Source organism: Oncorhynchus keta, chromosome 25, assembly GCF_023373465.1.
Source record: "Oncorhynchus keta strain PuntledgeMale-10-30-2019 chromosome 25, Oket_V2, whole genome shotgun sequence".
In the NCBI taxonomy this organism is placed as follows: domain Eukaryota; kingdom Metazoa; phylum Chordata; class Actinopteri; order Salmoniformes; family Salmonidae; genus Oncorhynchus; species Oncorhynchus keta.
In genome coordinates, this window is record NC_068445.1 from 7,088,162 (window position 1) to 7,112,505 (window position 24,344).

Genomic DNA, 24,344 nt, shown 5'->3' on the forward strand with positions numbered 1-24,344 from the left:
TCTGCAAGGGCCGCGGCTTTTGTGGAGCGATGGGTAACGATGCTTCGTGGGTGACTGTTGTCGTTGTGTGCAGAAGGTCCCTGGTTCGCGCCCGGGTATGGGCGAGGGGACGGTTTAAAAATTATACTGTTACACCAACACACCTCCAGGCTGTGTCAGGGGTATTTGTCCAAGGAGAATACTGATGGACTGTCGTTTCTCTTTGCTTTTTTGAGCTGTTCTTGCCATAATATGGACTTGGTCTTTTACCAAATAGGGCTGTCTTCTCTATACCACCCTTACCTTGTCACAACACAACTGATTGGCTCAAACACATTAAGAAGGAAAGAAATTCCACAAATGAACTTTTAACAAGGCACACCTGTTAATTGAAATGCATTCCAGGTGACTAAGCTGAAGCTGGTTGAGAGAATGCCAAGGGTGTGCAAAGCTGTCATCAAGGCAAAGGGTAGCTACTTTGAAGCATCTCAAATATAAAATATATTTTGATTTATTTAACACTTTTTTTTTGGTTACTACATAATTCCATGTGTGTTATTTCATAGTTTTAATGTCTTAACTATTATTCCATGTAGAAAATATAAAAAATAAAGAAAAACCCTGGAATGATTAGGTGTGTCCAAACTTTTGACTGGTAATGTATTTCTAATCGGCCTTAAATATGACAGTCAGAAGCTCAGTCGGAACATCGGGGGAAATAATCTGTTCTGCTACATTGGACCATTTTTCTACTCACTTCATTGAAGTGAGCTTTTTGAGTCTTGAATTGATTGCACCCTCTAGAGCTGGCAGTAGCGTTAGAGATTCGGGGTGTCCAATATTGTTGCTATTTTCACAACTGGAATTATGGGTGCAGTAGCTGGTGGTGGCGCGAAAGGGCTGGGTTTCGATGAATAAATAAGTTGTGGCTTTGTCAAGGCTTGACCAATCAGAACGTGCTCCATGGCTAAATATGTGGTTGCTTCAAGTTGTGTATTTATGGTATTTTATGTATTATGTTGTCATCAACTTCACTTTGAATGTTATTAAGTTTATAGCCTAGTTCGTTATATAGTCTGCCCCATATTTGCTAAATATGTTAAATGTTTGCAGTTCACATTTGTTCTAATTGCATTGCTTCAATATAGAAATGCATTGTTAAACATAGGCTATAACATTCACACTGATATAGCGGCTAGGCCTGCTGTAAATTGCGTTCTGAACATGGACATGCCAAACAGTCAATAATGAAGGTTAAATCCACTAGGGTTTGATAAGGTCTAAAACAATGTATTATATAATTCTAATAAAAACAGAACAACTTGTTTTAAATAGGATCGGGTCAGAAGCATGCTGATGTAATTAATTTATCCCGTCCCATTGCACTGTGCTTACGCAGGCCTGGAGCGTGTCTTTGGTAGTCAGATGTAGGGCGATCTTTAAAAAATGGGGATGGATAGCCTACTTGAACAAATCAAATTTGATTTGTCACATGTGCCTGAATACAACAGGTGCAGACCTTACCTTGAAATGCTTACGTACAAATCAAATCAAATGTATTTATTTATATAGCCCTTCGTACATCAGCTGATATCTCAAAGTGCTGTACAGAAACCCAGCCTAAAACCCCAAACAGCTATAAGTTTGTTAATGAATATTTATATTTTGTGTTTTTAAGTTATCATTTAAGTTTTACTTGGTGTTATCACTGTTACTTACACACAATACCTTAATTTCAAAGTCCCTCTGTGCCATGCAAATTAACTGAATCCCCCCCCAAAAAATCCACTGCATTTTAGCCCTGCCACAAAAGGACCAGCTGACATCATGTCAGTGATTCTCTTGTTATCACAGGTGTGAGTGTTGATGAGGACAAGGCTGGGGATCACTCTGTCATGCTGATTGAGTTCGAATAACAAACTGAAAGCTTCAATAGGAGGGTGGTGTTTGGAATCATTGTTCTTCCTCTGTCAGCCATGGTTACCTGCAAGAAAACATGTGCCGTCATCAATGCTTTGCACAAAAAGGGCTTCACGGGCAAGGATATTGCTGCCAGTAAGATTGCACCTAAATCAACTCTTTATCGGATCATCAAAGAATTTCAAGGAAAGCGGTTCAATTGTTGTGATGAAGGGTTCAGCTGCGGGATCGGGCCACCACCAGTACAGCGCTTGTTCAGGAATGGCAGCAAGTGTGAGTGCATCTGCACGCACAGTGAGGCGAAGACTTTTGGAGGATGCCTGGTGTCAAGAAGGGCCGCAAAGAAGCCTCTTCTCTCCAGGAAAAACATCTGGGACAGACTGATATTCCGCAAAAGGTACAGGGATTGGACTGCTGAGGGCTGAGGGCTTGATGTCCAGCAGTCAGTGGTAAGGCAAACTGCAGTAGCTTTTTGGACTCTTTCCCGCACTTAAGCCTATGTGCTCTGTCTACAGTTGTGGAATAAGAGATTTTAAAAGGGGTTTCCTACTTGAAATTTTATACATATAGACTATTGCTATAATTTCTAAAACCTCTGTCCTCCACGGCTGGAAATTGGTGGCAATCCTTTTAGCCAATGCAATATCAATTTGGCCTTGTTTTGCTACGAACATAGACTTTGCCATAAACTGGTACATAGAAGAGAGACTGCGTTGCTGTTGTTTTCCCGGCTATCCTACCTCTCTCTCCTCGGCTGCAAAGTGTGTGACTGTGAGGGAGTTGGCTCAGCCCTCCCTCACGCATCTTTGGTTCATTGGTTGACACTACGTGTCTGATTGACAGGAACAACAGGTGAGGCTGTTAGTCTGAGCAGACAGTCAGAATGAATATGTGTGTACATTTGAGCATTTAGATCTATATTATTTTATTTATTTATCGTTCGTTGATTTAGTTAATTCTATTAATTTAAAAAATGGAATATTCATATATTAAAATATTTGTATAAATAGATTAGGCTCTTCTGATATGCGAGCCGGCTCCCAGCGTTCAACTTAGAGCCAACTCTTTCGCGAACGACCCATCACTACTGGCCACTGAGTTGCATAGCTGTCATAAGAGCAACGTGATTGCAAAATAAATAGGTTGGAATGTAAATTCTCATCAATATGAAGTCTGACTGAAAGCGTCTTGAGTGTTTGGTTGCGGGACAAAGGACCAACATATGTAACTACCCCGCACAATCTGGGACATGTTAAATTTAAATAAAATATACATGCGGTTCCCCTATTACCGAGTTCATTACAACTGGGAACTCTGACAAAAAAAACCAGCTCAGACTGGGAAAATCGTTTTGAACGGTCATCCATCTGGGAATTCCAAACTGGAGTGTAATGAGACTATGGAGGTGTTCCCAGTTGTTTTGAACGCGGCATTATTATTATTATTATTATTATTATTATTTTATTTATTTTTTATTTTAAAAAATTCGCAGAGTATTTAATTGTCTTAAAATATAGTTACATGTATTTTTGTAAGGTAATAAAATGTGGTGTTTTGTTTGTAAATTTACATTTGTGAATATGACATTTGGCCAAAATAATAATTTAATGAATTCCATAAAATTGTTTCAACTTATTTATATCGTAAGTAAAGATTTCAAGCAGTATATCTCTCCACAATAGTGTAAACTCGTCAGAAATGTGTTCAATTATAAACCAACTGATATCTTGCCACAGATTCCTTATTGAATACGTTGCCAAAAAAGATGTAACACTGTTTGAACGCGGTATTAATTATAGACACAGACAATGAGGTAACACGCAAGCATTGGTTGATGCATGCAACGTCTGAACGCGGCCATCGTCTCCACTGCAGCAGGCCCTCAAGTCGATTACCGATTTATGGTCTCACTGATGGAAAGCGGTGCTGGCATCGAAATGTTGAGACATTGCGAAACAGTGCCAAATTAAAGGTAGTTGTATGGCCATTGTACCTAGCTAGTTAATAATATACATTCGCGACCTCAAATTTTGCTAGAAGATTAAAGGCTAAGGTTTGCTTGCTAAGAGTGGGTGGAATGAGGTGCGTAAAGGTTAGCCAGTCGGTTAGCTAGCTATAATTAGTTAGCTAGTTAGGGGAAAACACATGGAATCAGTCTGAATTATGTGTTTAAAACAGAGGTAGCCAAGATATCCTAAATGGTTCGGTATGTAATTCAATGAGTAGCCTATTTGCCTATAGGTGATGTTCTTTGCTCCATATGTTAGCAAGCAGTAGCTGGCTACATTTTGTACAGACACTTGGCCATGCAAGCATCATGGATCTACTCAGTCTCTCGTCTCATCTTTTATTCGATTGTTAACTAGCGAAGTAGATTGTAATGTGGGAACAATTGTCTGATTTTTGTCATTGGTTATGATTTAATCCTTGTAGTTAATGCTGACAACTGGGCACACAGGAGCCATGCTGACGTCTATCAAGTTGCCTATTGTGATCAGAGCCGAAATCAATTTGGTTTTGGTGGTGGTGACAGCCCTTGGACTTTTGTCCAGACTGTATGGAATTAACTTCCCTAAAGCTGTAGTGTAAGTAGCTACTGTATATCCAACCTCTATGTAATTCACTCCTGGTCCGGATCCAATAGGGTGTGCAGGCTTTTGTTCCAACCCAGTGTGAAACACGGAACAAACCTGATTGATTCAACTATTCAGTGGCTCTATCTGTGTGTCTAGAACTGTACTGGAACAAAAGTCTACAAATCCTGGCGTTGAAGGGCCCACATTAAACAACAGTAGCCCATACTACACTGTCCCCTAACTGTCACAGCTACTGGACTGCCCTTGGTAGATAAGGCCAATATAGTTTATTTTAATAAGATATTGTTTATTTAAATATTTAGCAAGATAGTAGTTTACCCTGACACCCCCTTTGATGTTTTGCAGGTTTGATGAGGTGTACTATGGACAATTTGTATCTCTCTACACAAAGCAGGTCTTCTTTATTGATGAGAGTGGTCCACCTCTTGGTCACATGATTCTAGCATTTGGAGGTAAGTACTGAACCCTTACAACATACACTAACTACATGGCCAAAAGTTTTGTATGGACACCTGCTCGTGGAACATCTTATTTCAAAATCATGGGCATGGGACCCCCCCTGCTATAACAGGCTCCAATCTTCTGAGAAGGCTTTCCACATCTAGTTTGAACATTGCTGTGGGCACTTGCTTCCATTCAGGTACAAGAGCATTCGTGAGGTCAGGCACTGATGTTGTGCGATTAGGCCTTGCTCTCAGTCGGCGTTACAATTCATCCCAAAGATTGAGGTCATGGCTCTGTTCTTCCACACCAATCTTGACAAACCATTTCTGTATGGACCTTGCTTTGTGCACGGGGTCATTGTCATGCTGAAACAGGAAAGGGCCTTCCCCAAACTGTTGCCACAAAGTTGGAAGCACAGAATTGTCTAGAATGTCATTATTTGCTGTAGCGTTAAGATTTCCCTTCACTGAAACTAAGGGGCTTAGCCTGAACCATGAAAAACAGCCCAGACCATTATTCATCCTCCACCGAACTTTACTGCTGGCACTATGCATTGGGGCAGGTAACGTTCTCCTGGCATCCACCAAACCCAGATTTTTCCGTCGGACTGCCAAATGGTGAATCGTGATTCATCGCTCCAGAGAACACGTTTCCACTGCTCCAGAGTCCAATGGTGGTGAGTTTTACACCACTCCAGCGGACGCTTGGCATTGCGCATGGTGATCTTAGGCTTGTGTGTGATTGCTCGGCCATGGAAACCCATTTCATAAAGCTCCCGACGAACAGTTCATGTGCTGATGTTGCTTCCAGAGGCAGTTTGGAACTCTGTAGTGAGTGTTACAAACGAGGACAGACGGTTTTTACACGCTACGTGCTTCAGCACTCGGCAGTCCCGTTCTGTGAGTTGTGTGGCCTACCACTTTGTGGCTGAGCCGTTGTTGCTCCTAGGTGTTTCCACTTCACAATAACAGTACTTACGGTTGACCGGGGCAGCTGTAGCAGGGCAGAAATTTGAACAACTGACTTGTTGGAAAGGTGGCATCGAAGACGGTACCACATTGAAAGTCACTGAGCTCTTCAGTAAGGCAATTCTACAACCGATGCTTGTCTATGGAGGTTGCATGGCTGTGTGCTCAATTTTATACACCTGTCAACAATGGATGTGGCTGAAAAAGACAAATCCACTAATCTGAAGGTCCACATACTTTTTTATATATAGTGTATTCTATTTAGCATTTACATGGAAATTAAGTTTGTGATTAACCTTTAATCCCTTCACTTAAAACAGTGGTTCCCAAAAATGGTTTAGTCCTGTACCCATTCAAACATTCAACCTCCATCTGGGTATCCCCTCTAGCACCAGGGTCAGCGCACTCTTAAATGTTGTTTTTTGCCATCATGGTAAGCCTGCCACTCACACAGTGAGTTTTTGTCACAACCCGGCATGTGGGAAGTGGCAAAGATCTCTTATAGGACCAGGACACAATAATAATAATAATAATATATATAAAACCTTATTTTATGTATAAAACCTTATTTGTTCAAATTGTGAATAACTCACCACAGGTTAATTAGAAAGGTGTGCTTTAAAGGTTCTCAGTCTTAAATCATTTTCCACACACAGCCTGTGCCTGTGTATAGTTGTCATGCTAGTGAGGGCCGAGAATACACTCTCACATAAGTACGTGGTTGCAAAGGTCATCAGTGTCTTAACAGTGCAATTTGCCAAGGCAGGGTACTCGTGAGTACAGTCCTATCAAGAAATCTGGCAGTGGCATCTGATTTAAATTTAATTTTCACAGAACCGCTTGTTGCAGGGTATGAAAGGGATAACGAATCCAGTTGTTTATGTCGTCCGTGCAGTGTACCCAAGTGGCGTCGGGAGCAACTGCTTGCACGTACATTACCACTCCACTATGTCTCTCTGCCATGGCTTTTGCGCCATCAGTACAGATACCAACACATCTTGACCACCAAAGTCCATTTAATGGCACAAAGCTGTCCAGTACTTTAAAAATATCCTGTCCTGTTTTCCAGTGGTTTACAGAAAAGGATGTCTTCCTTAATTGACATTCCATAAAGTAACGGACATACACCGGGAGCTGTGCCAGGCCCGCCACAATTGTTGACTCCTCCAGCTGTAACTTATAGAATTCACTGGCTTGTATGCAAAGCAGTAAACATTTCAGAACCTCTCTTGCCATGTCACTGGTGTGTTGTAAAACAGTGTTGTTTGATTAAGGCATTGTCTGTAGTTTTTCTGGCCCTTTTCCCCCAGCATTGTCCCAGCCATATCCGCGGCAGCAGAAAGAATATTAAGACCTCTACAATAGTATGTGTCCTAGACACTCGGTAGCTCACCATATAAGACGCTTCTAGCCCCTTCTTATTAATGGTATGTTGTTTTATACATGTCTATGGACATGGGCCTTACTTTTTTTTTTTTACCATTTATCAATTTTTGAACAAACGGAATGAGCAGCAGTTACATACGGACTGTTAATGTGACTGGATGTTAATTATTTGACTAGGCTTACCTGTATTTGACATTGTTGTTTTTTCGATGACCGCTAGATGGTTTAATTTTATTTTTGGCAGTGAAACAAGGCTACTCAGGCGAGAGAGAAAAACATCATCCAAATGTGTAGCCCTCTTGGAAAATCTAAATGGGCTGTTTGAAAATGTGAATCACTTTTTTTTTTGTTGCTTAACCCAGTTTGGGAATAACAGACTTAGAGTAATGCTCATTGTTGTTTCTCTCATTTATACAGCTTATCTTGGTGGATTTGATGGTAACTTTATCTGGAACAGGATTGGAGCAGGTAGGGAATCTAATTACTACATTGCCAATGCATCTTTAGATCTAATTCCCAACATCTGAATGTATGTGCTTTTCTTAAGTTGTTTAATCAAGTTGTTTCTTACGATTCATTGCAGAGTACTCCAGTAATGTGCCTGTATGGAGTTTAAGACTGATACCGGCCCTGGCCGGGTCACTGTGTGTACCCCTGTGTTACCTTCTGGTTGTGGAACTCGGGTACTCGCACCTCACAGCACTGGGGGCTGCATTGCTCTTCCTCATGGGTAATGTTGTCCTGTACTTCCTCCTATACAGTCAAAGTTGGATTTGTATATTAGATTTTTGACTCCATTGTTGCCATCTCCATTGAGTGTAGTAAGATGAACTATGTGTTTTCTGTTTTTGTGAAACAGAGAATTCCTTGATTGTTCAGTCCCGCTTCATGCTGCTGGAATCTGTGCTTATCTTCTTCCTTCTGCTCGCTGTCGTATCCTACCTCAGATTTCACAATGCACAAAGCGGGTGAGTGTTGCAATTCCTCTGTACCTACTAGGAAGGGATTGTCATTCCATGATCACCAACACATCTTAACACACACAGTACAAGTGGGGTACATAGCAGAAATGTACCCCACTCCTTGATTTTGGTTGATGTGTAGTGTCCGCTCGGCATGCTCTCAGCCTGTGTCCGTGCCAGCTGATGTTTCTCTTCGTCCTTTTTAGCTCACCAGTCAGATTGGTGTGGCTGGTGCTGACTGGAGTCACGTGTGCCTGTGCTGTGGGGTTAGTTCAATCAGCCACATTTTAAAACTAATTGGATGGAAATGAATGTATTGAAAACTGAAGTTTAAACAGTTTTTCACAATCATCCCATGGTCATGTTTGTGATTGTGGGTGTTTTACCTCTTTAGGTCTAACTCATAAAGGTTTGGGTTTGTTTGCATGCATGTCTAAACGGTCTGCTTCTCCCATTCATCAGAGTAAAGTACATGGGCCTGTTCACCTACTTTCTGCTGCTGGGCTTGGCGGCTGTGCACACGTGGCAGCTTATTGGGGACAGAGCACTGAGCAATGTGAGTTCATTAGATTTGTTTTTTGTTTATGAATATATCCATTAATTCAAATGGACAACTCAACTTCCCAGTAGCATACTGCTAAAGTTTGAAGTGTCTCCCAACCGTGCAGGGTGTGGTGCTGATGCAGGTAGTGACCCGCTTCCTGGCCCTCGTGGTCCTACCCCTACTGCTCTACCTGGGCTTCTTCTATGTGCATTTGAATCTGCTCTACCGCAGTGGCCCACACGACCAGATGATGAGCAGTGCCTTCCAGGCCAGCCTAGAGGTCAGCATCCCTCTCTCTCTCTGAGACCCAGTTGAGATGGCAAGCAACCAACCAGAATTATCTATTGGATTTATGAAGTGTTTTTAAAAGACTTGACATTGGGTAGTGGCGCTGCTCTGCTGCATGTCATTTGGGGTTATATCTAGTGTGTTTGGTTGTATTCAGGGAGGATTGGCCAGGATCACTCAAGGTCAGCCTCTAGAGGTGGCTTATGGCTCTCAGGTGACCCTCCGCAGTGTCTCCAGTAAACCCATACCCTGCTGGCTACACTCCCATAAGGCAAACTATCCCATCAGGTGAGGGGGTGTTTCTGGTCCTCCATTATTTTATCAGATCTGGACCATGCACGTGACACAACACTAGTATGTAGTGCATTTGTGTTCTTGCAGCATGACCAGTTTCTTATTTTTTTGGTGCTCTGAAGGTATGAAAATGGGCGTGGTAGCTCTCACCAGCAGCAAGTGACCTGTTATCCATTCAAAGATGTCAACAATTGGTGGATAATCAAAGATCCAGGCAGGTTTGTGCAGGCCAGCTTTAATTTGGATGCCTAGAACACCCCCACATTGTGATGCAGTGTTTATCCACTAAACGGTTGCCATGTTGTTTATCTGATTCTCTTCCAGACAAGACCTTGTTGTGAGCAGCCCTCCCCGCCCTGTTCGCCATGGTGATGTTGTCCAGCTTCTTCACGGCATGACCTCCCGCCTCCTCAACACGTACTGTATAGATACGGTTCTGCACACCGCCTTTTCCGTCTGCGCCCCAGTCAATTTATCTGTAACCAATATATTAGTCATGTTACTGTGCTTAGCTACTGCCTAACCTCATCATTAGTATTATTTATGGTCTCTCAGGCACGACGTTGCAGCTCCCATGAGTCCTCACGCACAGGAGGTGTCTGGCTACATTGACTTCAATGTGTCAATGCCAGCCCAGAATCTCTGGAAAGTGGTGAGACATACGTGCACACACACACCCTCCCACCACCTCATACTGCACCTTTTTTGTTTTGCATGCATTTAATCACAATGACTTATACACTCATTTTATGGTCTTTGTTTTGTGATTCTTTCCAATGTCCACAAAAGAGGTACACATATCTAGTACCGGGTTGGACCATTTCTTTACCTCCAGAACAGCCTGAATTCTTCAGGGCATGGAAATGTTGCTCAATTGGTATCAAGGGACCTAATGTGTTCGAAAAACATTACACCACCGACACCAGACAGGATGGGGCTGTGGACTTGTGCTGCTTATGCCAAATCCTGACTGCCATCAGAATGATGCAACAGGAACCGGGATTCGTCGGACCAGGCAACGTTTTTCCACTCCTCAATTGTCCAGTGTTGGTGATTGCGTGCCCACTGGAGCCGCCCTTCCGTAACCAGGAACGCCGAGTTATGCGTTCTGAGGTGCTGTTCTGCACACCACTGTTGAACTGCGCAGTTATTTGCTTGTCTGCCATTCTCCATCTTGCTGATGAGAAGTCGTTGTTTTCACCCACAGGACTGCCGCTGACATTCTCGATAAACCCTAGACACTATTGTGCGTGAAAAGCCCAGGAAGCCACCCGTTTCTGAGATACTTGAACCAATGTGCGTGTGTGTGTCAAGTTTGGACACATCTACTCATGGACACCTCTGGGGTGGTAGGTAGCCTAGTAGTTAGAGCGTTGGACTACAAGATTGAATCCCTGAGCTGACAAGGTGAAAATCTGTCGTTCTGCCCCTGAACAAGGCAGTTAACTCACTGTTCCTAGGCCTACATTGAAAATAAGAATTTGTTCTTTAACTGACTTGCCTAGTTATATACAAGGGTTTTTATTTTTTACTGTTTTCTACATTGTAGAATAATAAGACATGACAACTATGAAATAGCACATGAAATCATTTAGTAACCAAAGAAGTGTTAAACAAATCAAAATATATATTTTAGATTGTCCAAAGTAGCCACCATTTGCTTTGACAGCTTTGCACACTCTTGGCATTCTCTCAACCAGCTTCACCTGGAATGCTTTCCCAACCGTCTTGAAGGAGTTCCCACATGCTGAGTACTTGTTGGCTGTTTTTCCTTCACTCTGCGGTCCAACTCATCCCAAACCATCTCAATTCAAATCAAGGTTTATTTTTCACGTTTGCCGAATACAACAGGTGTATTCACCCTACAGTGAAATGCTTACTTAAAGGCTCTAACCAATAGTGCAAAAAGGGTATTAGGTGAACAATAGGTAAGTAAAGAAATAAAACAACAGTAGTCAGGCTGATTGAGGTAGTATGTGGATATGGTTAAAGTGACTATGCTTTTATGATGAACAGAGTAGCAGTAGCATAAAAGGGGTTGGCGGAACACAATGCAGATGGCCCGTTTAGCCAATGTGCGGGAGCACTGGTTGGTCGGCCCAATTGAGGTAGTATGTACATGAATGTATAGTTAAAGTGACTATGCATATAAGCTAAACAGAGAGTAGCAGCAGTGTAAAAGAGGGGTTGGGGGAGGCACACAATGCAAATAGTCCAGGTAACCATTTGGTTACCTGTTCAGGAGTCTTATGGCTTTGTGGTAAAAACTGTTGAAGCCTTTTTGTCCTAGACTTGGCACTCCGGTGCCGCTTGCCATGCGGTTCCTCTGAAACCGCCTGGTGTAGAGGTCCTGGATGGCAGGCAGCTTAGCCCCAGTGATATACTGGGCCGTAAGCACTACCCTCTGTAGTGCCTTGCGGTCGGAGGCTGAGCAATTGCCGTACCAGGCAGTGATGCAACCAGTCAGGATGCTCTCTGTTGCAGCTGTAGAATCTTTTGAGGATCTTAGGACCCATGCCAAATCGTTTTAGTTTCCTGAGGGGGAATAAACTTTGTTGTGCCCTCTTCACAACTGTCTTGGTGTGTTTGGATCATTCTAGTTCGTTTTTTATGTGGACACCAAGGAACTTGAAGCACTCAACCTGCTCCACTAAATCCCCGTCAATGAGAATAGGGGCGTGATCGGTCCTCCTTTTCCTGTAGTCCACAATCCTCTCCTTAGTCTTGGCTACATTGAGGGATAGGTTGTTATTCTGGCACCATACGGCCAGGTCTCTGACCTTCTCCCTATATGCTGTCTCGTCGTTGTCGGTGATCAGGCCTACCACTGTTGTGTCGTCTGCAAACTTAATGATGGTGTTGGAGTCGTGCCTGGCCATGCAGTCGTGGGTGAACAGGCAGTACAGGAGGCGACTGATCACCCACCCCTGGGGAGCTCCAGTGTTGAGGATCAGCGTGGCAAATGTGTTGCTACCTACCCTCACCACCTGGGGGCGGCCTAACAGGTAGTCCAGGATCCAGTTACAGAGGGAGGTGTTTAGTCCCAGGATCCTTAGCTTAGTGATGAGCTCTGAGGGTACTGTGGTGTTGACTGCTGAGCTGTTGTCAATGAATAGCATTCTCACATAAGTGTTCCTTTTGTCCAGTATGCAAATTGAAGTGGGTCTAGGGTTTCTGGGATAATGGTGTTGATGTGAGCCGTTACCAGCCTTTCAAAGCACTTCATGCCTATGGACTTGAGTGCTACGGGTCTGTAGTCATTTAGGCAGGTTGCCTTTGTGTTCTTGGGCACAGGGACTATGGTGGTCTGTTAAATGTCGGTGAAGACACCTGCCAGTTGGTCAGCACATGCCCGGAGCACACATTCTGGTAATCTGTCTGGCCCCGCAGCCTTGTGTATGTTGAACTGTTTAAAGGTCTTACTCACGTCGGCTACGGAGAACGTGTTCGCATAGTCGTCTGGAACAGCTGATGCTCATGCATACCTCAGTGTTTCTTGCATAGAAGTGATTTAGCTAGTCTGGTAGGCTCATGTCACTGGGCAGCTCGTGGCTGTGCTTCCCTTTGTAGTCTGTAATAGTTTCCAAGCCCTGCCACATAAGACGAGCGTCGGAGCCGGTGTAGTATGATTCAATCTTAGTCCTGTATTGATGCTTTGCCTGTTTGATGGTTCGTCACGGGACATAGCAGGATTTCTTGTAAGCTTCCGGGTTAGAGTCCCGCAACTTGAAAGCGGCAGCTCTACCCTTTTAGCTCAGTGCGAATGTTGCCTGTTATCCATGGCTTCTGGTTGGGGTATGTACGCACAATCACTGTGGGGATAATGTCCTCGGCGTACTTATTGATAAAGCCAGTGACTGTGGTCTACTCCTCAATGCCATCGGAAGAATCCAGGAACATGTTCCAGTCTGTGATAGCAAAACAGTCCTGTAGTTTAGCATCTGCTTCATCTGAACACTTTTATAGACGGAGTCACTGGTGCTTCCTGCTGTCATTTTGGCTTGTAAGCAGGTATCGGGAGGATAGAGTTGTGGTCGGATTTACCAAATGGAGGGCGAGGGAGAGCTTTGTACACGTCTCTGTGTGTGGAGTACAGGTGATCTAGAATTTTTTTTTTTTTTCCCCTCTGGTTGCACATTTAACATGTTGATGGAAATTTGGTAGAACTGATTTAAGTTTCCCTACATTAAAGTCTCCGGCCACTAGGAGCTCCGCCTCTGGATGAGTGGTTTCCTGTTTGCTTATTTCCTTATACAGCTGACCGAGTGCTGTCTTAGTGCCAGCATCTATCTGTGGTGGTAAATAAACAGCCACGAATAGTATAGCTGAAAACTCTCAGCTATACTTACTATAATTGGATTGCAGTCGGGTGATTGTGGAGGCCAGGTCATCTGATGCGGCACTCCATTACTCTCCTTCTTGATCAAATAGCCCTTACACAGCCTGGAGATATGTGGGTTCATTGTCCTGTTGAAAAACAAATGATAGTCCCACTAAGCACTAACCAGATGGGATGGTGTATCGCTTCAGAATGCTGTGGTAGCCATTCTGGTTAAGTGTGCTTTGAATTCTAAATAAATCACCGACAGTGTCATCAGCAAAGCACCATCACACCACCACCATGCATCACAGTGGGAACCACACGTGCCGAAGTCATCTGTTCACTTACTCTGCGTCTCACAAAGACACGGCGATTGGAACCAAAAATCTCAAATTTGGACTTATCAGACCAAAGGACAGATTTTCACTGGTCTAATGTCCATTGCTCGTGTTTCTTGGCCCATGCAAGTTTCTTCTTATTGGCAGTCTCCTCTGAACAGTTGATGTTGAGATGCGTCTGTTACGTGCTGCAATTTCTGAGGCTGGTAGCTCTAATGAACTTATCCTCTTCCTGTGGCAGTTCTCATGAGCGCCAGTTTCATCATGTGCACTTCATAAAATAGATGGCATCATGAGGATGGAAAATGATGTGGCTATAATGAAGCAACATCTCAAGACATCAGTCAGGAAGTTAATGCTTGGTCGCAAATGGGTAATGACCCAAAGCATACTTCCAAAGTTGTGGCAAAATGGCTGAAGGACAACAAAGTCAAGGTATTGGAGTGGCCATCACAAATCCCTGACCTCAATCCCATAGAAATGTTGTGGACAGAACTGAAAAAGTGTGAGCAAGGATGCTGACAAACCTGACTCAGTTACACCAGCTCTGTCAGGAGGGATGGGCCAAAATTCACCCAACTTATTGTGGGAAACTTGTGGAAGGCTACCCAAAACGTTTGACCCAAGTTAAACAATTTAAAGGCAATGCTACCAACTACTTGTTGAGTGTATGTAAACTTCTAACTCACTGGGAATGTGATGAAAGTAAAAGCTGAAATAAACAATTCTCTCAACTACTATTATTCTGACATTTCACATTCTTCAAATAAAGTGGTGCTCTTAACTGACCTAATACAGGGATTTTTTTACTAGGATTAAATGTCAGGAATTGTTAAACTGAGTAAATGTATTTAGCTAAGGTGTATGTAAACTTCCGACTTCAACTGTATATGTATATTCACTACATGAGCAAAAGTATGTGAACACCTGCTCGTCGAACATCATTCATTCCAAAATCATGGGCATTAATATGGAGTTGGTGCCACTTTGCTGCTATAACAGCCTTCACTATTTTTGGAAGGCATTCCACTAGATGTTGGAACATTACTGCAGGGAGTTGCTTCCATTCCGTCACGAGCATACGTGAGGTCGTGCGATTAGGCCTGGCTCGCAGTCAGCATGCCAATTCATCCCAAAGGTGTTCGATGGGGTTGAGGTCAGGGCTCAGTGCAGGCCAGTTAAGTTCCACAATGATCTCGACAAGCCAGTTCTGTACGAACCTTGCTTTGTACACAGGGGCATTGTCATGCTGAAACAGGATTACTACTATTACTAGATAAATTGGCCACTGAGTGTACATATACAGTATATACTGACATTGTTCTTAACTCTGTTCTGTAGGACATTGCGAACAGGGAGGCGGAACAAGATGTCTGGAAGACTATTCTCTCTGAAGTACGTTTGATTCACATCAACACCTCTGCTGTGCTCAAGGTACGCTCAGGGAGCCCGGGGGATTTCTCAAACTGTTTGTCTTTACTGTTTTATCTGTTTTAACATCCTCTTTCTGATGTTGTTGACGTGCAGCTGAGCGGTTCCTCCCTTCCAGAGTGGGGCTACAGGCAGCTGGAAGTGGTGGGGGATAAGATCTACAAGGGCTACCAGCCCAGCGGTGTGTGGAATGTAGAGGAGCACCGCTACGGCAGAAGTAAGCTTTCCTAACACTCAACATCTACGTTCAGTAACACTTTACTTACAGGAGCTATACATGAGGCATTCATAAAACCTTTATGAAACCAGTCATAACATATTTTGAGTGTTGCTGTGTCATGCATTACAACCTTCATAACACATTTATTCAAGTCATTCATCAGGCTTCTTAACCGAATCGCTACACTTTGTAATTGTTACTGTGTTATGGGTGTTATGATGAGAGAATGCCTTTTATTTATTTTTTTAGGTCTGGAGCAGAGGGAGAGAGAGCTGGAGCTACACTCCCCCACACACATTGACATCAACCGCAACCTCACCTTCATTGCAAAATTCCTGGAGCTACAGGTAAGAATAGGATGGCATATCTATGAGCACGTGATTCCTTTTTAGTCTGTTTCATTGGTGGACTTCACGTTCTCTCCTTTTGTGTTGGTCTGACAGTGGAAGATGCTGACGGTGAAGCATGAGGATTCTGAACACAAGTACAGCTCTTCACCTCTAGAATGGATCACGATGAATACCAACATTGCGTACTGGCTCCACCCTGCAAGCAATGTAGGTTTGCTTCAACCTTTTGTCAGTCATTCACTCAAGTGTGCTGTGTTTTATATTGCAAAATCCAGCCAAGATTTGAACAGTTGTGCGTATTAATGCATTGAAATGGAATGGCGCAACCACGTGTTAGCTTGATGAGCCTTGACCCTCTGTTTCAGGCCCAGATCCACCTGATTGGGAACTTTGTCACTTGGACCCTGGCAAACCTCGCCCTTGCGGTGTACGTCCTTCTTTTCTTATCGTACCTATTAAGGAGGCGGCGGAAAATTGAAGACATTCCAGAAGGTACACTCTCCTTTCGGACATACGATATGTAAACGCTGACATGATGTTGACACGTTGCAAAGTGGCATGGAGAAAAGCAGTCATGTAATGTTTGACTTTTGTTGTCCAGCCACCTGGTGCCAGCTGCTTCAGGCAGGAGTAGTGTGTGCTGGTGGCTGGGCCGTCAACTACCTGCCCTTCTTCATGATGGAGAAGACGCTGTTCCTGTATCACTACCTGCCAGCTCTCACCTTCCAGATCCTGCTGATCCCTGTGGTTTTGGAGCACCTGCACACACACATGTTGAGGTGGGCACCAATGACTCGTCTCGGGTTGTGGATTGAATCAGGTCACGCGGTTGCCTTTCTCATGACCGGTCATAATCGTTCCATTCTCCTCCTCTCTAGGTGTACTTCTCTCCGACGTGCTCTTCATGGAGTCGTATTGGCGGGGTTGTCCTCAGTATATCTGTCCTTTCGGACCTTCAGTCCTCTCACCTATGGTCAGCCAGAACTGAGCGCTGAGCAGCTGGCTTCGTTGCGCTGGAGGGACAGTTGGGACATCTTGTTTCGCAGACGTTAAGTCTTAACCGTACACCCCCGCTGACTGGGGAGAGGCGAAGCCGTATATTTGCACAGGGCAGGTAGCGCCTAAGGGAACCGTTCCAAAGGAAGGCCTTATTAAAAACATGTTTTGTAGAGTGCATTACTTTAATTTTATTAGTGAGTGCATCTACATGGGATCAGAGAACTTTGGGTCCAGAAACGGTTTAAATCTTTGAGGGACCTATTTAAAATCTCTCGCTACAGCTCCGGTCAATGTGAAAACCATGAAATGTTTACATGTATTTTTCAGTGTCATTTACAGATCAAAAGGGAACGTTTACCCAAAAATGTCACTGTGATGAACCACTTTTTTTTAAACAATTTCTCTGTGGAATTTAAGGCTGCATAACAATTGAAATTTTAAAAAATGAATAAACCACAACGTTGCATTCATTGTAAAGAATTAGCCCGGGATTATGTCCGTAGCTCAGCACGCTGGACAGCAGACAATAGTTTTAAGGTCAGATTTTATGTACAGCGTTTTACTGTAAATGTATAGCCTACAACCCATGATCGGATTGATTCGCGGGCAGAAACAAATCTACGCTGTCTGTATTGAACATTGTTATAGAGCCAACCATAACATCTATTAGTCACACACACAATTTTGCCGAAGCAGTATTCTCAATCCCGTCGTAGCAGCAAGAGAACAGAAAATGCAAACCATGAATCTGTCTTTGAAATCTAATTTTAATCTAGTCTATTGCTGCAGAAAAAAAAGGTGTCTTGGTGTTGGGTCAGAATGTTCAGTAAGTATCTCCAGCACTGTCCCTCCTTCGTCTGGGCCTGGCTCTCCTGCACAGCCCGGGCCAGCTCCTCCCTGTACCGCTGCTAATAGTGCCGTGGTCCCCAAACCAACATGAATTACAGTCAGCCTCTATCCCCATTTATACAGTACCTGGTGCTAACATGCATCCTTTGTCCTGATTAATACGTGGGCACAGCTATTGGTATTAATGTGTCTCTGATCGGTCCACTGTCTGCATTGAGACCAGATTTCCTGGTCCCGACTCCATGTACGCAAATTATTAAACACATATTTACATATCCACACACAACCGTTCAACAGTTTTGGATCACTTAGAAATGTCCTTGTTTTTGAAAAAGCAAATTTGTGTCCATTCAAATATCAAATTGATCAGAAATATAGTGTAGACATAGTTAATATTGTAAATAACTATTGCAGCTGAAAACGGCAGATTTTTAAAGGAAAACCTACATAGGCGTACAGAGGCTCATTATCAGCAACCATCACTCCTGTGTTTCAATGGCACATTGTGTTTGCTGATCCAAGTTTATCATTTTGAAAGGCTAACTGATCATTAGAAAACCATTTTGCAATTGTTAGCACAGCTGAACACTGTTCTGATTAAAGAAGCAATAAAACTGGCCTTTAGACTAGTTGAGTATCTGGAGCATCAGCATTTGTGGGTTCGATTACAGGCTCAAAATGGCCAGAAACAAAGACTTTTCTTCTGAAACTCGTCAGTCTATTATTGTTCTGAGAAATGAAGAGTATTCCATGCGAGAAATTGCCAAGAAACTGAAGCTCTCGTACAACACTGTGTACTACTCCCTTCACAGAACAGCACCAACTGGCCCTAACCAGAATAGAAAGAGTGGGAGGCCCTGGTGCACAACTGAGCAAGAGGACAAGTACATTAGTGTCTAGTTTGATAAAACAGACGCTTCACAAGTCCTTCATTAAATAGTACCAGCAAAACGCCAGTCTCGACGTCAACAGTGAAGAGGCGACTCCGGGATGCTGGTCTTGTAGGCAGAGTTCCTTTGTCCAGTGTCCTTTTGCCCATCTTAATTATTATTTCTTTGTCCAGTCTGAGATATGGGTTTTTCTTTGCATCTCTGCCTAGAAGGCCAGCATCCCAAAGTCACCTCGTCACTGTTGACATTGAGACTGGTGTTTTGCGATATAGTCAAGCTACTCGTGACCCTGTGTGTGTGAGGGGAGACAACTGGGTGAAAAGGTTGCCTCAGTTTGTCACAACTGAGTGAGGACAACAGGGGCCAGAATGACAGGTTCCCCCAAGTTTGGTAAGAAAGTGCCTTTGACTATCAGCCCAGATGATGTATGGTCATACTGGTCACACACACAAAACATGAATTTTTCGCCCAGAAACAGGCTCCAAACAGCTCTATCACTGGTGTGCAGAATATAACACTTCCCTCCAGTTAAGCTACGAGGAACCAGTTAGTTTCTGTCAGCTCTTGGCTGAGCGCCCAGATATCACGGGGTCATTCTTCACACACAGTCAGAACAGGCCTCTTACTGCACGCACACACACACTTTTCTATCTTGTATGAGTTAATGTGACACTCAAACCCAATACCTAGGCTTAAAGACAGATGTTTTAGTACACAACCATGAGTAAGGTTTTTACTTCAAAATGCCCTCACAGCTCTCATTGTCTCTCGCCTTCAGCATGATTCAAGGCCTACAGCTCTCTCAAAAGCGGGATGGTTCCTTGCACACAAGGAAATTCACTAGTGTGACTGACTCCCACCTAGTCCTACCAGCATTAGGCTTGGCAGTGTGCTTTCACTGGACCTGTTCGAATAACTTTATAATGCATCGTTACTCCCTTGAGATAAGGAGTGATATATGAGTGGATAGATGAAGACATGGTTTCCACTCCATTGGTGAAAGCAATCTTAGCTTATCAGATCAGTGGTTTGCTCTAGAAAAGACAGAAGGGCGTGTGCATAGTAAAGTATTCAAATGGGGACCCAGTGACTTTCTCGCCTCACTCTCCTGCAAAGTGACACCTTGCTGTTGAAGGGTGTTGTTCTCTCAGGTTAGAGATGAGCACCTCTGGCACCTTTGGAAAGACACTCAAGTCATTCAGATGCTGTTGGAATTCTTTCCAAAGTCAAAGAACAAGACAGAGAGGAAGGGACAGATGATGAGAAGAAAATGTGCCTCAAAATACAAAATATGCCTCAACCGTTACCCATCAATGGAAATGCATTGAAAAAGTCAAACTTGACAAAGTGCTACAAAAGTTCATGCTAACCTTGCTGACAGTTGTGGTAGTCCTGAGCTTGGCTTTGGTAGCTGAGCAGCCTTTTGTTCATCTCATCTGCACATTGTTCAAATGTTTTCTGGGAGGTACTGAGGCCTTGTGATAGAACTTATAGAACTCCTGCTCATCACACACATTCAAACTAGTGTTACTGGCAATTACTTTGGAAAGATTTTGAAAATTGTGTATATTAGACTTTACTACAAATAATATATGATCAAATGGCACATCACAATATTGGGTTTAACTGCAGATCAGAAATAAGAAGCTGTTACCTCAGGAACCAGGAGAAGAATACCATTGGTCTTCCACAGAATGCTGGATATCAAACTTTGGAAGGCAGTCCTGAAAGAATGACAGAACTTATCTTGTAGTCAGAGGGAATGAATGAAATGTTATTTTTGTGTCAAATAACCAATTGGCAACTCATCCCTTATGGGATTAAGTTCAGTCAGACTCTTGAAAAGGGTAGGACATTTCAGTTGTCCAGGCACCCCGTATGGATAGATCCCATAGCAAAACTTGACTAGCTATTCTGTCAGTTGGCATTTCCAACAGTCTATTCCAAAGTCTCACCAGACATGCCTTCCATCTCACCTCACAGGCTCCCAGCCCATATCCCCAGTTATTGCATCAGCTGATATCTCAAAGTGCTGTACAGAAACCCATTATAAGTGCAAACTTGTGGACACCTAGAAAAGTAACTCTTCTGGCTCCGATTATGGACATGTTCAAATGTTCATAAATTTAAAATAAGGCAGAACAGTTGAAACTTAGTACCCCTGGGGACACTCCTGCTGAATCAGGTCCTCCAGAACAGGACACGGGTGGAGATTATAACACAAGATGTTCAAATCTGATAAAGTTTGGAATACGTAGCAAAACCAATATCTTTGAGTGTTTTTGTTTTCCCTTATAACTCCTTCAAGAGCTCTACTTGCTGAGTCGGCCAGGGCAGATGTTCAGTATAGAACGGTAATATGTTCAATGAAAATACCCCCAGTTTTATATTTGCTAGTAAACTCAATGTCTTCACCAAAACAAAACTTGAAAACCACTTCTCTTAGTAGCTGGTTTTCTAAAATGCATTATCTGTGTTCTTGTCTAGTTGATGATGTGTCTCCATCTTTTACACCAATTGACAGCACATGATAACATGTTCTGCAGATCTTGTTCAGTTTATACCATCAAAATAATATCACCCGCATATAAAATGATACTTAGATACTTATTTCGTCATCCTATTTTACGCCAATATTTAACTGTTTCAATGATTTTGCCAGATCATTCATAAACAAAGCAAACAAAGTCGGTGATAAGGTGTCCTTGTTTTACACCCGAGGGTGTCGGAAACCAATCTATACGATATTCATTAACACGCACTCAAGCAATTGGTACTTTGTAAAGAGACTGGATTGGGTGATCAAATTTCAGATCAAAGAAAAGTAAGAGAAGTGTCTTTAACAAACTACAGGCTAAAATATCCCTATTTACACAATCAAAAGCTTTCTGGAAATCAATAAAACATGCTAAAGTTGGCTTCACAGAGAATTGAAATCAGTATTGATAGGAAAATCATTGATCTCAGTAAGGCTGTTTTCTGTGCTGTTAAGGGTTCTATAAGGGGGTACTCACACCCTGCTCCTCTGGTTTGGGACCAAACCGCTGGAATCTCTTGTCAAAGCGAGTGGGTTTGGAAAACTTCAAAGCAATACTAATCTATTCATAAGCTATGCAGTAACTCTACTGTTACTACAAGTGATGTCTGCGTGATTGTGCACCACTGATAAAGATAATAAAAGGTGTCCTCTGACCTTTGCGCACTGACAGATTCAGCAGATGGGCTCTTCTCTGACTTTTTCCCAATTATGAAATTACAATTTAAGTACAGAGAGCACAGACAGACAAAACACTGCATCTTACTGGAGCCAGCACAAGTTTTTCTTGCATTTGTTCTTGGCTAGCCTGGGAGCCAGACAGATCACATGGTACGTTAGCTTAGCTAAGAGGCTAGTCCTGATCAGTGGTGGAAAAAGTACACAATTGTCATAGTTGAGTGAAAGTATAGATACCTTAATAGAAAGTTACTCAAGTAAAGGTGAAAGTCACCCAGTAAAATAGTATTTGAGTAAAAGTCTAAAAGTATTTGGTTTTAAATATACTTAAGTATCAAAAGTAAAAGTATAAATAATTTCAAATTACTTATATTAAGCAAAGCAGACGGCACCCTTTTCTTAATTTTAAAATGTATGGATAGCCAGGGGCACACTTCAACCCTCATGAATCTTGTAAATAATGTCTTTGTATTTAGTGAGTCCGCCAGACCATAGGCAGTAGGAATGACCACATGTTATCTTGATAAGTGTGTGAATTTCACCCTGTCGTGCTAAGCATTCCAAATGTAATGAGTACTTTGAGTTGTCAAGTAAAAGTACAATATTTTCTTTAGGAATGTAGTGAAGTAAAAGTTGTCAAAAATAGAAACACTAAAGTAAAGTACAGATACCCCCCCAAAAACAACTTAAGTAGTACTAAAGTGTTTTTACTTAAGTACTTTACTGCACTGGTCCTAATAGGCTAGATTGAATTCTGTTTTCTTCTGAAGTGGATGAAATTATTGTAAGCCAACACGACTGGTAACTGACTGCCGGTGAGCACCTGTCTGTTGACTGAATGGGTCTGAGCAATTTTAGGCTTGCTTAACCTGAGGAATCAGAGAATATCAGTTCTACTTTTTACTCCATTTATCAAGTTAAAGGTTAGTCATTATTGTTGGACTTCTACAGAATAAATCTCCTCTTTGACCAGGGAGTTCTGACAACTAATATCATACATGGATAATGTATGAACAAGATTATCTATGGCCATATAAACAGAGTTATGGATTGCATTATCAGAGTTTCTCACTGACCTCAGCAATCCCCTGATGACCCGCACAGCCACGTCATTCATGAAGGGCACCCACATGCGGCTAGGCTGAAACAGACCGTCTGTGGCCGGGCTGCCCGTCTTGTCCTGTTTGCGGGACTTGGGACACGCTGCTACTGCGAAAGACCCCTAGAGACTGCCATGGAAGGGTCCTGCAAACAAAACCCGCTGCATTGAACCCCAGCTGAACTTCAGTCATCGTCAATGCAACCATAAAAACAAATGATCAACATAGTAAAATCGACTACAGTCCATTTATCATACAATATGTAGATCTCACCAGTAAACAAAAGAGGTCCATCTCTCTCTCAAAAGTTTGTTTGCTGCATAAAACCCATAAAAGCAACAAACAAAAAAAGTGTGAAGCGGCAGCACTCAAAAATATCTCATTATTTTTGGGTAAGTTGTTCAGGTCTGTCTGTATGTTTATATAGAAGAGAGTGTTTAAATCCACTGCAACAGACTTACCAAAAAGCATTCAAGGTAATGTCATTGTGCCCCCAATTGGGCGAGTATAGACCATGTAAAAGTGAAAATATAATCTGTCGTCACTGTCTACGAGAGGGGAAATGAATGAACTTCATGTGGATTGAGTTTATAACCTTTTCTGGATTGCTTCTGGCACAAATATCTACTATACTTTTTAACTCGTCAGGAGGCTGTTGGTTTCTCTTGTGCATGTTGCTCTTTGTTGCCTGTAGACAGGCACATTTTGATCTGTGGGTGCAAATTAAGATATGAGCAAAGGCAAGAGGGGCATGCAAGAGAACCATCATGAGATTCAGGCTGACCAGATATATTCATGTACCTCTGTTTTCATCTGAACCTGTGTATTTGTGAGCATTGTTTGGATTTTGTCCAGAAACCTAAATTCGACTGAAATGTCTCCTTCAACAATGTTTCACATCCTTCGCCTAAGGGGGAAATGCCATACCAATTTTGCTCCCTGTTGCAACACTCAGCACAAATATGCAACACTGAAATAATTAATCTCGGTCAAAACAAAATCAAGTAATGTGACTACTCCTTGGGTTTCAGTTACAGAGCTTAATCATTGAATCAATGTGCATACAATCTGAGGAAACATAGAAATGTAAAATGCTGTACAAAAACAGAACAGTATAATAGTAAGAATAGTAAGAAACAGTATAGAACGTGCATTTGCTCACCAATTTACTCATTGACAGATGAGAGTTATAAGTGATAAGAGCCTTACTGCATCTTGGAGGTATCAAGGTACTACAGATAAACCCAAAC

The 24,344-nt window shown here is 42.6% G+C and overlaps 1 protein-coding gene across 4 annotated transcripts; it reads left to right on the top strand.

Annotated features, from left to right (window-relative positions):
- The first annotated feature begins 2,146 nt into the window (after nucleotides 1-2,146).
- Nucleotides 2,147-17,408, top strand: pomt1 (protein-O-mannosyltransferase 1). Of its 4 annotated transcripts, none has more exons than XM_052478552.1 (20): nucleotides 2,147-2,296; nucleotides 4,333-4,484; nucleotides 4,842-4,948; nucleotides 7,712-7,762; nucleotides 7,878-8,024; nucleotides 8,154-8,262; nucleotides 8,463-8,522; nucleotides 8,719-8,812; nucleotides 8,925-9,080; nucleotides 9,246-9,376; nucleotides 9,505-9,600; nucleotides 9,707-9,799; nucleotides 9,938-10,034; nucleotides 15,383-15,475; nucleotides 15,569-15,689; nucleotides 15,942-16,039; nucleotides 16,136-16,249; nucleotides 16,408-16,534; nucleotides 16,644-16,821; nucleotides 16,921-17,408. In XM_052478552.1, exons 1-20 carry the CDS (start codon nucleotides 2,216-2,218, stop codon nucleotides 17,093-17,095), a joined length of 2,280 nt encoding a protein of 759 aa, XP_052334512.1. In that variant the 5' UTR covers nucleotides 2,147-2,215; the 3' UTR covers nucleotides 17,096-17,408. The 4 variants fall into 4 exon arrangements, with proteins under 4 accessions (XP_052334512.1, XP_035591324.1, XP_035591326.1 ...); XM_035735431.1 differs by lacking the exon at nucleotides 2,147-2,296 and adding an exon at nucleotides 3,713-3,871; XM_035735433.2 differs by lacking the exon at nucleotides 2,147-2,296 and adding an exon at nucleotides 3,718-3,871 and having other exon boundaries at nucleotides 4,358-4,484.
- Nucleotides 17,409-24,344: the final 6,936 nt, after the last annotated feature.